Below are 15621 nucleotides of genomic sequence, written 5' to 3' on the forward strand. Positions count from 1 at the left end.
TATATATATAGAAACTACATAACATTTAAATTTTTCCTTTCTCTGCACCACTGTGCACTTTGTAAAAACACTTTGTATTTTTCTCTTAAGTAGCAAATATATAGTCTAATAAAAGTGACTTATGAAACGCTCTGTTCGTGACCTACCCACTCATATTTTACTTCTCAAAGCTTTTTATGTTGCTTTCATTGGACAGGCTTATAATTGTGAGAATCAGTGGGGTAGGGGTGGCTTCTGGATAGCGGGTTGATGAAAATGTAGTATATGCTAAGGCACCTTTGCCGGCAAGTTTCCAGGGTGCCACCCAAGTTACCCTGTTGGTGAATCAAGCCATGAGCACATTCATGTAAGAATTTCACTGTACTCTGTACACGTGACAATAATGACCATGAAACACAGAATTAATATGAAATACACAACCGCAGTAAGATTAAAAGTTTTCAGAAAATGCTTTCAGAAGTCTCTCTTCACTTGCCTTAAATAAGTATAGTTTTTGCAGTAGCGAGGCGTTGCCGCCAGATGGCAATATGGACTTAGTCGTCTCTTGTTCGTCTTTTGCACTCTCTACCGGAAGATCCTCGTGACAGCCGGAAGTAGTCGTTTGAGACTGCTGATGTGTTAAATCGATATGACCCTTAGGAGCTAGCAAATTAGCTCGTCTTGATCGTCTTTGAATTTTCTATCTTTAATGGTTATTTAAAGACAGCAGTACCATTCTACATGGCGGTAGGGGAATTGTTTCATTTTAATGACTACATGTATTTCTTATAGATCGAAACTTAGATGTCGAAAAAGTAGGTGTCTAGTGATTGCTGAAGAAAAATGACAGAATATGCCACACTGTGAAGTTTGCTTTGCATGTAACTACGGCTGAGATGACTAAAACTCAATACAGACCTTTGAAGCATGTATCGGCTGCTCCTTGTGTTTAACATCATCAATATAGAAACGTTGTTTTTAATGTTATAGTAGCTGTCATTGAAGTTAAAAAGAATTTCTATAAGTAGTGCTGTATTGCTGCTTTATTTAATCAGTATTTGCAACGCAATCAGTCTCTATGTTCAATTAATCTATTCAATTTCGTTAAAAATAATACTTTAGTGTATTCAAATCGGTGTAGTATGAATGTCTTGGATGTGAGACTAATATGCTGTATGCATGCTTGTATGTTAATGCCTAAATGATTCTGCACGTTCTGACGGTGCTTTTAAATGTTATTTTGTGAGACCACCCAAATATGATATGATTTCAATACATGCAACTCCTCCACCTTATTGATTGATGTTGATGTTCTGATGGTAAACAGGTAGAGAGGGCAGCACGATGGCGCAATTGTACCGCTGCTGCCTAGCAGGAAGGAGACCAGGGTTTGTGACAAGTAAGGACACCAGTTGGCATAGTCTCCCCGTGTGTGCGTGGGTTTGCTCTGATTGTCCTTAGACGCGTAGGTTAGGTAAATTGGCCCTAGTGTGTGTTTGGCTGGAATGTACGTGTTCGCCCTGCAATGGGCTGGCACCTTGTCCAGGATTTGTCCCTGCCTTGCGCCCTGTGCTGCCTGGGTTATAATCCAGCATACCCCGTGATTTTGGTCTGGATTAAGCAGTTTAGAAAATGACATGACCCATAGGTTGAGGATATGGATGTGTTCATGTAAAATCTTCTTATAAATGTGCTACATACACAATATAAATATAATAATGTAAACTGAATATGCTGCTAAAACCTTAAGATAAGGATACTTTGGACATTAACTCCTGTAATATCATCTGCTAGAGTAGCTGACCAAATAGATCAGATGTAGTCAAATGTTTGTATTTTTTATTGTAGCCCAAAGGGAAGGTTGGAACTAAAGGCAAGAAACAAATCTTTGAAGAAAATGCTGATACCCTCAAGTTTTACATGAGGATTATTTTAGGTGCCAATGTAAGTGAAACATGTTTTGATTTTTAATACACATGTTCAATACTTTATTAAATCTATATTTTATATTTGTACTTGAGAAACTGATGTTCTACATGGGGACAATTATTGTTAATGTAGCATTTAAGTTGTATATTTTGTTCATTTGAATAAACATGGAAATGACATCTCCTTTATTAATATTTAAAGTCTTATTTCATAAAGTAAGTTTACTGCATCTTTTTCACTTTCTTTTATATCCATATACTATGTTTTGTTTCCTTGCTAAACTGTGAATAGGTTTTTCTTGATCTTTATGTTTTTTCTTCTGCCACAGTAAGGTATATAACATATATGAAGAAAGTTATGTAAGCTGCAGTTATATCTGTTATCCATAAACATTTGTCACACATTGCCTGTACCATTTGTGACTCATAAATGTTAAAGTCGGAAAAAATGCACTTAAAGGAATTCTCCACCCAGCAGTGTTTTTTTTTTGTATATGTTACTTACCCCATATACTTTGTAGTGGTGACTGAGGGGAAAAAAATACTCTCATGTTTTCATTCAGAATGGAAAGAAAGGAGTTTATAGTCTAACAGAAAGCAATAGCAACCAATGCCATTCAACAATTGCAAATGATGTGAAAAGCATTGTATAATCCGCATGTTCATTATCAAGTCAAATGCTCGAAACATCCATCATTATAAGTATGCTTGTAAACGGGAAGCCTGAAGCCCAATGGGAAAGACATTTTTGAATTGCTGACCTGCAATCCTCTCATTTGTTGGTCAATAGTCCCATCTTCATTTCAGAACATCATTCCCACCTGGCCTTAGGTTTCATGTTTATATGCGCACTGATAATTCCAGAAATAAGTATTTAACAGTATTTTAATTTATTGTTTTGAGCAGTGAACTAGATGACAGACTTGTGGATTGTGTGACATGAGTACCTTGAGTGTTTTTTTTTTTTTTTTTTTTTCTGTTGCCGTTTTTTCACATTGTTTGCCATTGTATAGCACTGGTCACTATTACTTTCTATTATATCATGAACCTCTTTCTTTCCGTTCCGCATGAAAACATAAGACTAAAAATTTTTTTTTGGCTATCACTACAAAGTACATGGTATAAGTGACATATTAAAAAAATACAAATGGGTTAAGTGATATATTAAAAAAAAATACAAATTTTTTAAGTGGAGTATCCATTTAAGAATACAACAGAAGTATACTGTACTAATTATAGTGTTTTCAGTCTTAACCTACTTTATTATTATTTAATGATTTTATTTTTTAAATTACAGGCGATATATGGTGTAGTAAACCTTGTCATCTTTTACACCTCATCTACATTCTGGACTTGGGTAAGTTAGACATGATCATACTGTATTTGTTCTTACAGAACAACTGTACAATTTGTTTTTTCTCTGTGGTTTAAAATAAATAAGAAGTTGTAAGTACCATATAATTTTAACATGCTTAGATTAAACTTAAAGGAATTCAGTTTTAAGTAAGCCGGCAGCACCACAATGAAGAAAGACGATGAAAAGCTTAAGTTTGGCACTCCACACAGTGACATGTTTTATTTATATTAGATGCAAAGTCCTCTAATACTTTCACTCAGTCTTGTGTCCTGCAGCATGCACTGGAAAACAGAGTATGATGCTTGCCTGCCATACTCTTGCTTTCAGAAATATCATGGTGGAAGGTATCAGATATAGCAAAACACATGCCTCCAGTACTCTAAGTCTGTCACATTCACTCTTGCATACAGTGGCATGAGAAAGAAGGAGAGGTGTGGCTCCCATTCTTTTGCTGTCTTACACTCACCATTGTGCATGGTGGCGCAGTGAATTACAAGATGTGCATCTTGTATGCTCTTGGACAGTCTCACCCTCCACAGCATGAGATTCCAGAAGCCCTCCTTCCATAAGGTCACACTGACGTTATCATAACATATTTTTGTTGTGTAGATCTCAACTAGCTGTATGTCACTTTTGTGAAATGCTCACGCTGATTTCACAGTAATTTGATATGCCAGATGGCACAAGACCATGTCTTTTGGCTGTGAGAAGAAATTAGAGAACCCAGCAGGAAACCTATTTAAACCTGGAGAGAACATGCATATAGCACTGCAGTCTGGGGTCAAAAGGCAATTCAAGTATTGTGGGGCATCAGTGCCCTCCAATGTTTCACTGTGGTATGTAGATAAGAATTATACCTTCAGAATTAGATAGGTTCCTTAGCTACACAGTTTTAAGTTGGTCTGGTATGAAAATATATATTGGAGGCATAAGCAATTTAATTGGTTCCCAGATCGTGTAAATGTTGAGAATTGTTGAGTTTTCCCATATAATTAACATTTACAAATATACAAATGTTTTTTCAGGGTTTTTAGCACAATTATTTTTCAGATTAAGTAGGAAAAAGATGTATACTAATTTGTTTAGTGGCATTAAGTCTATAAGAAAAGCTGGATTTTTATTTCAAGTTTAACAAAGCATCCTTTTGCCTCTGTTCTAGTATGACATGCAAATGCTTACATATAGTGATATTTTTTGTCTTCTTCCTTTGTTAGAGCTGGCTGTTGCTTGCTTTAGCAGTTTATGTTGGAAGCTATCGGTCCATGTCAGCCATGGCGAAACCAGTGTTTTCAGAGGATGGCTCTCTCTTGGATGGAGGAATAGACCTTAATATGGAGCAAGGACTGGCAGAGTGAGTGTTCAATCAACCATATTTATAGGTGAGCAGAAAATGCTCTCGGACAGCGCCCAAAATGTAAGTGTAAAGCACAGTGCCAATTTGTGCAGTAAGGAAAGAAATTGATCAAGTGGTTAGGGCTTTTCAAAAATTGGGTGACTTTCCAAAATGGGATATATATTTTAGGCACATGTCTTTGTTTTATTGTAATGTAATAAGAGTGCATAATGACATGGATTTCCAACTTCAGCCTGCTACATGTAATGAAAAACTGAGGGTCTGAATAAAAATTCACACTTAGTTGTCTCCTTTTTCCTTAGCTTGATTTCTTCTTTGTAATCTTTTAGAATGTAACAAACTTGTGTGCATACATTTCATTTCCATTAACTTCCTGTTAGTATAACATATTGAAATTGATATATTTCAGTATGCATGGACCTAATTTAGGTTGTAAATATTGGGTATTCTTTTCTTTGTGTAATATTTTGACATGATTTGCATTAGGATGTACATCTCAATGTCTAGTGAGATCTGTTTTAGTATTTAAATTAATGTCATTGAATCTGAAGTTGACAGAGATTTCCTTATTTTGTGGTTCTTAGTCAGTGCATTTACATGCATACACACACAACCTAGATAAGGTGAGTAACCTGGTTAAGGCAGAAATCTGGATTCTTAAAAACCTCTGCAAGTACATTTCTGTAGTTCTCCTTTGCCAAAATGCTCCAACATCATTAAACTGTGCAAAAAGAGTTAAATGTTGTCAACATTGACAATCTTGAATATGAAATTAAGCACAAAACCTGTGATAATCTTCTTTATGTTTTATAAATACATCGAGTTCTTCCAGTGCTATGAAGTAATAACAACCATTGTCTTTTTACATCCCCGACCTGAGCCACTTAATCATACAGTTTCAACATACCTATAGAAGATGGCTGGATTAGAACTACACTAACATTTTTTTTTATTAATATGTTTCTGTTACTGGACTTGACGCAGCACATTCTTTTCTGATTAGCTGTACAATTGAGCCTTACAAAGGATCAGCATAACAAAACACGTGTTTCTAGTCTTATACCTAGTACTACTAAGATAATAATAATGTGGGTATTTTTAATTCAATAAAATAATTATTTTATTATGTTATTCATTACTTTAAAAAGTAATCGGACTACACAAGGCTTGTTACTTATAACACATTGCCCACAACACTACTTGTGAGATTTTTGTGGCTGCGGCAATGTGCTTTTCCTATTGTGGAGTTGTTCCTCATATATATACAACTGCAGATATCACCGCTGTTCTTTTCCTGTCAGCCATGGTAAGAACTCGCGCATATGCTCTTTTCTTGTCTGCCATGGCTCGTGACAATGTTTGCTGCTGTGTTTCTCCTGTCAGCTATGGCATACACACCCCACAGCTTATCATAAAAAACACTCAAGGCTCAATTATGTCTGCAAGTTAGGCAGCACCTCCAGTTTTTTTTGCTACCATTGCACGTGTTGTGTCATAAGCATTTGATTAAGATCAAGGTTCAAGGCCTATTGGTTTGTGACAGATGAACAGCCCTTAGCATTTTATAATTAGAGATTTTTGCATCTGCAGTCTATTTATTCACAGTTTTAAGTGCAGAGTATCAAGTCGCCTCCAGTTATAAAAGATATTGTACTATGAAATGGGGCACATGTCTCCCTTCACTGTACCATAATAACTTATCTGATACTACTTTTTAACACAAACAGTCATGTCTAAATTTCCTTAATGTGGTCAATCCTATCATGAAGTAAAAGTATTCAAAGTTTTTTTTTTTTTTTTCTTTCTTTTTTTGTTTGTTTTTTTTTAATTTTATGCACTTGCATTGCATCTTTTACAAAGCAATTTTTATTTAATGGTTTTTAACTATTTGATAAACTTTAAAAAATGTTGAATAAAATGGTTGTGGTATTATTTAGTAGCCGTTCACGTTTTGCAAAGCCACACTGTTTCAAAAGTCTGTTTTCTGTTTATCTTTATAATTAGGCAGTCTGTGTTCATAAATCCAAAGTCCAGTCTCTTACTGAGTTTCATAGGCCTATACCAAGTTCAAGTTAGAGAGCTCAGCTATATTACAGGCTTAAAATATGGTCCTTCATGTCAGGGTGATAGAGTGCTTAGAGTTGAAATGAAATTTTTCAAATGTACTGTGTTGCTTTTTTGTGTCAAATTTGTGTAGGTACAGTTTTGGAGACAATATAATCAGAAAGATATGTTTTATATATTTTTCAGACATTTGAAAGATGTGATTTTACTCACTGCAATAGTACAAGTTTTGACTTCTATATCCATGTATTTCTGGTATCTTTGGCTTTTGGTGAGTATATTTGTTATGTTTAATAGACCTCTAGATTACTTTATGCTATTAATAAATTCAGAAAATGACCATTGAACTTTTATCATCTACTGTATAGGAAATGTGGCATACTATAAGAAAATGTATAGGTAATCTTTAAACAGATTAGTTTCTGTTAACATGTTACTGCTACATACTAGGAACTCAAGCTCAAGTGCACCTATAATTGCAACAGAGAGCCAGCTACTGTCCCCAAATTCTGCAGCTAGAATGCATTGAATATAAGATGCACAAAGCTACTTATAGAAATTATAAAAAATAGTTATTGCCACAGTTATTGCCAAGTAAGAAAGTTATTATTTCATAAATGATCAGATATTCATTATTTATATGTTTCTTAACAACAGCTTTTTAAATCTTCAGAAGGACAATATTCCACCTCTTCTATTTTTACAATAATAATGATGTAGTTATCATCCCAGTTAATTAGACACAGTCACAAATGCTTATATTCAAGATGTCAGTAGAGGTTAAAAATGCTATATACGAGGTGTGGCAGAAAAGTAATGAGACTGGCAACACTGCAAGCGATCTGGCAACACTGCGCTGTTGTCCTTGATAGAGCACGTGTATCAGTACCCTCCCATAGCTCAGTGCGAGTTTCAACTCCTTCTGTTAACTACGTGATTTTTGTGACTGCTATTAGCGAAGTTGTGTTTTTGGTTATGCGTCACGCAAAATGGAACAGCGGAATTTGGAGCAACGTTGTGCCATTAAATTTTGTTAAGCTTGGAGAATCGGCAAGTGTGATCCTGAGACCAAGAGGCAAAGTCAGGAGTGGCACACTGCAAACTCTCCTCGACCAAAGAAAGCTCGAATGAGCAAATCGAAGATCAAATCAATGCTGATTTGTTTTTTTGACAAAAGGGGAATCATCCACAAAGAATTTGTTCCTCCAGGACAAACTGTCAACCAAGTTTTTTATAAAGACGTCTTTGAAAGGCTCAGGAAAAGGGTCATTCGTGTGAGACCAGACATTGCAGACAAATGGATGCTCCATCATGACAACGCCCCATGTCACACTGCCCTCTCCATAACAGAATTTTTGACCTCAAAAGGCATTCCTGTGGTTCCCCAGCCCCCTTATTCACCTGACCTCAGTCCGTGTGACTTTTTCCTTTTTCCTAAACTGAAAAATGTCCTCAAAGGACGTCATTTCGGGACTAGAAAACATCCAAAAGAGTGTAGCGGACATGCTGAAGACCATACCGGTTGAAGACTTCCAGCGCTGCTACCAACAGTGGGAACAACGTCTCCATCGGTGTGTAGCTGCCCAAGGGAACTATTTTGAAGGGGATAACATTGATGTTTGAAAAAAATAAAAACTTTGGTAAATAAAAAATCAGTCTCATTACTTTTCTGTCACTGTATAATATACAGAGTATCAGAGGTGGGTAGTAACGAGTTACATTTACTTGAGTAACTTTTTAAAAAAGTTTTAAATGTAAAAATAGTTTTACTGCACCATACTTTTTACTTTTACATGAGTACATTTGTGAAGAAGGAACACTACTCTTACTCTGCTACATTGGGCAACACTCGAATTGTTACTTTTTTTCCATTAGATAGTCTGACAGACAATTTTCAATCTGCTCTGTAGCGTGTGCTATCATGTTGCACACACACCTTCCATTGCATCCCCAGCTCTGACGCGAGGTTTTTTTGGATGTTCCCCAAATCAAGGCGCTGCAGCTTTGAGTACAGATGTTGCATTTTTCGTTTGAAAGCATTAGCTGAGCTAATCATGGTGTTCTCTTTTCCTTGCAGCTGTAAATTAAGCTCATTCAACATGTTGGTCAGATCAGAAAAAAAATGCCAAGTCTAGTGGCCGTTGATCGTTATTAAGTTGCTTGTATGCTGCATGTTTAATGACAAGGAGAAACTCCTTTTTCTCCGGCCAGGGGTCTTGAAATCTCAGCAGGAATTTCTCCCTAGCCATCTGCCTCAACGAAGGCATCTTTTATCATCTATCATCTTGGAAGGACTTCTTATGCTTAATGATCGTTTGACTCACCCGGAACGATGCTTTGGTGTGTCTGCCTTTGCTTTTAAATTCAGCCGAGTGAAAAATGACGGCTGTCCGATTTACTGCTGTTTTAGTTCCCTCTCCTTTCCTTTCTCTTTCTCAGATCACTTTTCGGAAGGAAGTCAGTTTTGTAGTTTTTATGAACAGTTCGAAAGTGCCTTTCCACATTTTCCTTCTTTGGAATAGCAATGACAGATTGACAGATCAGACAAACATACTTCGATTGTGACATTGTGAGAGAAAAAATCCTCTTCCAATTCCACATCCAGCCCATAACCAATTTTTTTTTTAAATCCTTTCTTTAGTCGATATTAATTGGAAGGCTAACTAGATCACTTAGATAGCCAGAGTTTTGCAGTAGCTCGCGTGTTTGATTGTGCGTGCGGGATGACCAGTGTGTTAGAAGAAAAGAGATCTCAGACTGTCAGCCCTATATATCAATCAAGTGGCAAATGCCATTGGGAGGATATATGATAGAGTAACATTTAAAAACATTTTTTTTGAATGCTACGTGATCTATCTGCACTACCTTTCCAATCTACCGTCTGCTCTAGAGGTTCAGTGGTATCTTGAGGAAGTCACTTAAAATCTTGTAAAGCTGCCAACAGTCTCTATAGCTTTGTAATAACACACTAAAAACCAAATGTCTCACCAATTTCTTTGTTAATTAAAATGTCTAAAAGAATACTGATTCTGTCTCAATTCTATGTTTTTCTTCCCTTGCATTATTTAAAATTTTCAGAAAGTGACAATAATTTTTGGTGGTACTCATTAGTGATGTTATAAAAAGTACGTACAACAAACCTTTTGAAATATTTTCCAACTTCAAAGATGGTAATAGTGAGGAAAATGCTTAAGTAAAAATTAAATATAATCGGAAGGAATTGAACTTGAATTTCCTATTTGAAAAGCATGCATGGGAATCGTCACACCCTCTTCATAACACACAGGACACTGTTTCTCTCTTGACAGATAATAGTGTAGTATTAATACCTCTTCTTCTGAACCCAAGCTGCTTCTAGCACCCAACAAGTTCTTGGGGGTGGATTCAAGGCTGAAAGTTATATGTCAAAAAACTGATTTATGGTGAGAATTACCTGCTTGAAAGATTTCAAGTCTGCGGCATGACAAAAAAGTGCAGAAAAAACAGATAGTTTAATAAAGCAGTGTAACAAATAGGGGGTACCTCAACTCTCACCCCAAACCTCAGACATAACCACACGGGCAGCAGTCCTGCATTGAAACAATTGTTCTTTTTTTTTATATAAACAATACCTTTCACAGGTTTTTTTTTTTTCTTTCTCAAAACGAGTCACAATTTTTATTCTTTTTATCCTCCACCACTCTTTTCCAGGCAAATTTTGTCCTCTTCCTCCAGATTCTAGCTCCCCAAATGATACTTCCAATGCCAGAATTCTGCATGGAGAAAGCACGTCCAGGTCAAACGAAAGTCCCCAAAGTAGAAACAACCATTTCTTGTAGTTTCACCTGGCAGCACCCACAGAAGCCAGTAGGGCTCCAACACAGTTACAGTACTTTGCATGCCCTGGGGATGTGTTTATAAGTACACCAGCCCAGGAATGGTGCCACACTAGTGCTCTTGGGGGTTGATTTCGGTTGGGAAGGGGGGTTTTGTGGGAATACAGTCTTTTAAGGCTGACCTCCCAGCCAGGTCAGGCCAGTTCATCCATCTGTCCTCCCAGTTGCCATGGTATGCCAACTTCCTGGCTGTAACAGGGAATCCCTTGCATCTAACCACCCATTATGATGGCCTTTTGGCCAGGCAAGGAAATTGGTTTGATCCCAGCTGGGGTGCCCATCCATCACAAGCAATATAGAGATTTGTATGGAGGTGGTGTAAGCACCTTTGCCTATTTATAGCAGTTATTTTTCTAGGAATCAGAATGATGGACTTTTGTTCAAAGAAGGCAAAAGAGTGTGACTAGAGGATGAAATTAGTATTATTTATTAATTAAGCTTTCTTGGCCTAACAGTGAGGACAGTTAAACAGCAGCTTTTAAGAAGAGTATTACTCTTGCAAAGCCATTTTCTGCTTATCTGAGTAGAAAGTTAAATACAATAGTCATAAAGATTAATATGTGGCAGTAATTAAATAGAAATAAACATCTAGTGAGCCAGGTTTCCCACCTTACTTTAAACCCACGAAGTAGCAGTGAGGAGTTTGTATATGTATGTATTTTAAACTGGCCAGGACAGTGGCATAGTGCTAGTGCTGCTGCCTTACAATAAAGACAACAGGGTTCATGTCCTGGATCCTGCCTGAGAGGAGTTTGTATGTTCTCACCTTGTCTGCATGGGTTTCCTCTGGGTGTTCCAGTTTCCCCTCACAGTCCAAAGACATGTAGATGTGTGGTGTGTGCATGAGTGTGTTCACATCGTGATGACCTTGTGATAGGCACCAGCCCTCTGCGACTCTGCTCAGGATTAAGTGGGCATTAGAACACGGTATGGTATGGTATTTTAAACTATTGAGAGCCAAGCATATCATTTGTTTTCAGCATGGTATACTGGTGGATGAAAAAAGAAAACAGTATTATTCAGCATAATACATTCTGGAGAAATTTACTGCTACAAGACACAGTACTTAATAATTGCATTTGTTATTGACAATGAGCTAAACATTTTATTATTGTTTCTTTTCTGGAGTAATATTATAATGTTTGATATTTACAAATGTCTATTTTTGTTGTTGACAGGGTCCAGCTCGGGCTTTGTATCTCCTCTGGATTAATTTGTTAGGACCTTGGTTTTCAGCTGAACGATCTTCTGCAGGAAATGAAGAAGTAAATGAGAAAAGGCAACGAAGACAAGAAAGACGACAAATGAGAAAATTTTAAACTGGGTTTAGCTTTTTTATGTAAAAGTCCCCTTTTCTATACTTTAACTTATTTGTTGTCCACCTCTCTTGGAGGGCTGTTTTTTTCCTTTCACTTCTTTGCAGTTGCCAAATGATAAGCTCATTAAAAGTCTTCGGTTTGGGAAAATATTTTTGGGCATATTTGGAACATTAAACTGGAAGGAGATAATTTGAATCCTCATTTTTTTTCATTGTTTATTGCATATTCAAAAATGTGATTATGTCTTAAAAATCCAGAGCTAATACAGGTAATCCCTCAAAGTGTGTGTGTGGTTTTTTTTTTTTTAGTTTCCTTAAAATGATCTCTTCTTATAATTGTATATCACATCCACTTTGCAAGTAATTGCAAAAACTCTTGTTTGTAACTCTGGCATTATGTTAACAGTAATACTGTCAAGAGTTTTAATATGAATACTCATGTCACAATGATTCTGATAAATAGATACATATATGACATCTTAACACCTCATTATGAGCTCTAATATTTTGTCCACACCTTCATTATAGGAAGTATTATTCATAATAAGTTAATGCCTAAATAATAACTTTCAAAATCAAAATTACAAACTGTTGTCTGTCATCAAAGTGTAATATATAAAGTATTTTGCACTGAAATGTGAAAACGTCAGAAACGTCCTTTGATTTTAATAACTTAAATATAAAGAAGATATTTGTCTTTTTTAGATAAGGGCAGATGAACTTATGTATAGAATATATGATAGGCAAAGCAGATATTATATTTGTCATATGTTTACAAAAAGTGAAAAGTATCATGATTCAGTTCTTACAAATTCAGGAAATGTTACTTACTCTGGGACTGTATGTGAAATGGGATCAGTCTTTCTATTCAACAGGAAGAGAGAAAAGTACAAGAAGTGCTGTATCAGCATAGAGCTAATAAACAGGTAAATTAACACAGAAACTGAGTTAGTAAATTATAGAAACAACTAAGATAGCCTGGGAGTTAGTACTACTGCTTCTGAACTTTTTAATGTTTGAGTTATGTTTCATTACAGAGCATGACTTTTTTTTGTGAAGGTAACCTGTTACTCTAGTGTTTTCCTCCACTGTGACTCTGGTCTCCACAATTCAAGGATAGTGAATCATTTACGTTGTTGTTTTGTACATACAGTTGCCCTGTACCCCAATTTGTTCTCAGTGTTAATTATCATAGGCTCTAGTAACCATTTCCCACCCAAGATATTTATTAGTAATGCTTATAATGTATTGTATATGTGCAATCAAAATGTGGTGTTTTGGTGTTTTTATACAATTTTGATTTAATCATATGAAACAATCAACAATATAAACTATTAACAATTTTTTCAAAAGTTAGTCAATGTGTTTGTGTATTTATACACCGTGCTGCTTGTTACACACTTTTATTTGCATTCAGTGTACACAGTGGGTCAGATCTTTTATGAAACAATAAACTCATTTATACTCCTTATGTGGTGCCTTACGATATATGTATGTATGTATTACATTAAAGAGTTATTAGTATGTACAAAACACAAGATAATTTAGTTTAAATCCAAATTCTAGTTATTACTGTTTCTATCTTTGTTTTATTATTGTTGCATTTGGCATATTTTTTATCCCCCGACTGAAAATTTTAAACCCTGAACTTCACTCTAGATTGTCCATTTTTCAAGTAAGATTTACAGAGGTGTTCCTTGGTTTCAAGTCGACATATATTATTTATATTAGCTTGAAGCTCAATCATACATAGCATGCCTAAATAGAATTTAGAGTACTGTATAGTATATCTTTACATTATATTACTCACTTGTATGTTACTTTGTGTTTTCGCAAGTATCCTGTTTTTACAAAGAAAAACTCTTGCTTTAATCAGATTAGTTTTATTACTTGGTTTAGTAATATTCACAATTTATTTATGAAACACATATTAAGATTTTTCTAAACTGCATATCTTCCTGTCTTATATAGCAAATAAACAATGTGGGAAAGGTAGGAAAGATGTATAGTCATTTTTAATATAATTATGCCAAATATAGAAGGAAAGGTTTACCAATGTTCTGCATTTCAGCTTTGTTTAATAAAGTATATTTTATTGTATTTGCAAAGTATTTCTTGCATTTAATTGTGTTTAAGTAAATTTAAGTGAATTTATTTTACTGTCCAACAGAGTTATTTGTAAGTATATTTACTTTCTCTCATCTAAACTTAAATGTTTACCATTTGAAAGCTTCAATGTGAGTTAAGAAAATATTAAGTTTTCCAAGCAACAGGAGATCATTCAGAGATTCAAGCTGAGTTGGTTGCTTAATGTTCAGTGTGGATTAAATTAAATTTGGAGATATATTAAAATCAAGAAATCTTTTCTCATAATTAGAACCTACTATTAGAAACCAGGCAGGAGAAATTTTTTTTAAATTTCAATGCACTATGTCTGTAATTGGAAGGGAATATGATTCCGTAACATTAGACCTGTTGGTGAAGACTACGCTATAAATCAAAATTGTCAAAAATGTACTTTGTGATCCTGAGAAAGTAACTTAACCTGTCAGTATTCCAATTTTGTGTATTCATGTAAGCAGTAGCACGTGAGATTTCTATCTCGGATTTGTCTGAAAGTATTGAATAAATTAATATATAAAATACTCGTATTGTGCTGTATTTTAGAGTTGCAGGAAAGAATAATCATTATGAAAACAGTATTTAATTGTACTTTTTCTTAAGTTTACACTTTATTGTGTATTGTATCATTATTTTTATTTACTATAATCATAGGATTTTTAAAAAATGCAAGCAATATACTGTGCAATATTCACTCTCTTGGAATTTTTCACATTTTACTTTTTATACAACATTAAATTACAGTAGATTTAATTTGGTGTTTTTGACACTAAAAAGACACTTGAATGTAAAGGTGGAAACAGATCACTGCAAAGAAGTCTACATTTATTACAAATATAAAACATAAAATAATTTGCTTAAGTATTAATATGACACACCTGTATTATCACTGGTGCAGCCGGTTGGTTTTAGAAGTCACATAATTAGTTCAATGGAGATACCCTGTCTGTAGTTAGGGGATTTCAGTTGATTGTGTATACCTGCACCTGAACCTAGATGGGCCAACTTGTGGTGAATCAGCATTTTGGCCTAACCTACACAATGAGGACAAAAATGAAAACTCCAAGCACCTCAAAGAAAAGGTGACTGAAAAGCACAAGTCAAGGGATGGATACAAGAAAATATCATAGTCACTACATATCCCTTGGAATCCTGATAAATGAATCATTAAGAAATGGAAATAATACAGCATAGCTGTAAATTAAAAAAAAGATTACTAGTGAGGGAGGCCAACAATAACAATGAAGAAGTTACAAGTTACAGCAGATGAGCGCTGAGAGACAACAACTTGTTGCTTTGGATCTTCACCACCCACAGCTTTATGTGAGAGTGGTAAAGAGAAAGCCACTGTTAAAAAAAAAATGTGCATGGCATCTTGGCTATCTTTTAAATGTTGTTGGAAAGCCAAAGCCCCCACTCAAGCCATCCACAAGGAAACACTTACACACTCTCTAACCCTGCTTTGCAGTCTTTTGTTTTGACTTCATTTCCTTCTCCATCCACTCACTGAGTTTGTTAGGTTTGATTTTTTTACGCTTAGACTGCCCCGAATAAGGGTTCTGTTAGACCTAAGTTGCTTGTTTATAGAGTGGTTAAGGTAAAGATAGTGTTTTTGAAAGTCAGTA

The 15621-nt window shown here is 35.3% G+C and overlaps 1 protein-coding gene across 1 annotated transcript; it reads left to right on the forward strand.

Moving 5' to 3' along the window:
• Positions 1–585: 585 nt before the first annotated feature.
• On the forward strand, positions 586–13975 carry tmem208 (transmembrane protein 208). The gene is made up of 6 exons (XM_039763212.1): positions 586–726; positions 1828–1923; positions 3205–3264; positions 4479–4615; positions 6869–6953; positions 11736–13975. Exons 1-6 carry the CDS (start codon positions 721–723, stop codon positions 11874–11876), a joined length of 525 nt encoding a protein of 174 aa, XP_039619146.1. The 5' UTR covers positions 586–720; the 3' UTR covers positions 11877–13975.
• Positions 13976–15621: the final 1646 nt, after the last annotated feature.

The sequence above is a fragment of the Polypterus senegalus genome, chromosome 9, assembly GCF_016835505.1.
Source record: "Polypterus senegalus isolate Bchr_013 chromosome 9, ASM1683550v1, whole genome shotgun sequence".
Lineage (NCBI taxonomy): Eukaryota > Metazoa > Chordata > Cladistia > Polypteriformes > Polypteridae > Polypterus > Polypterus senegalus.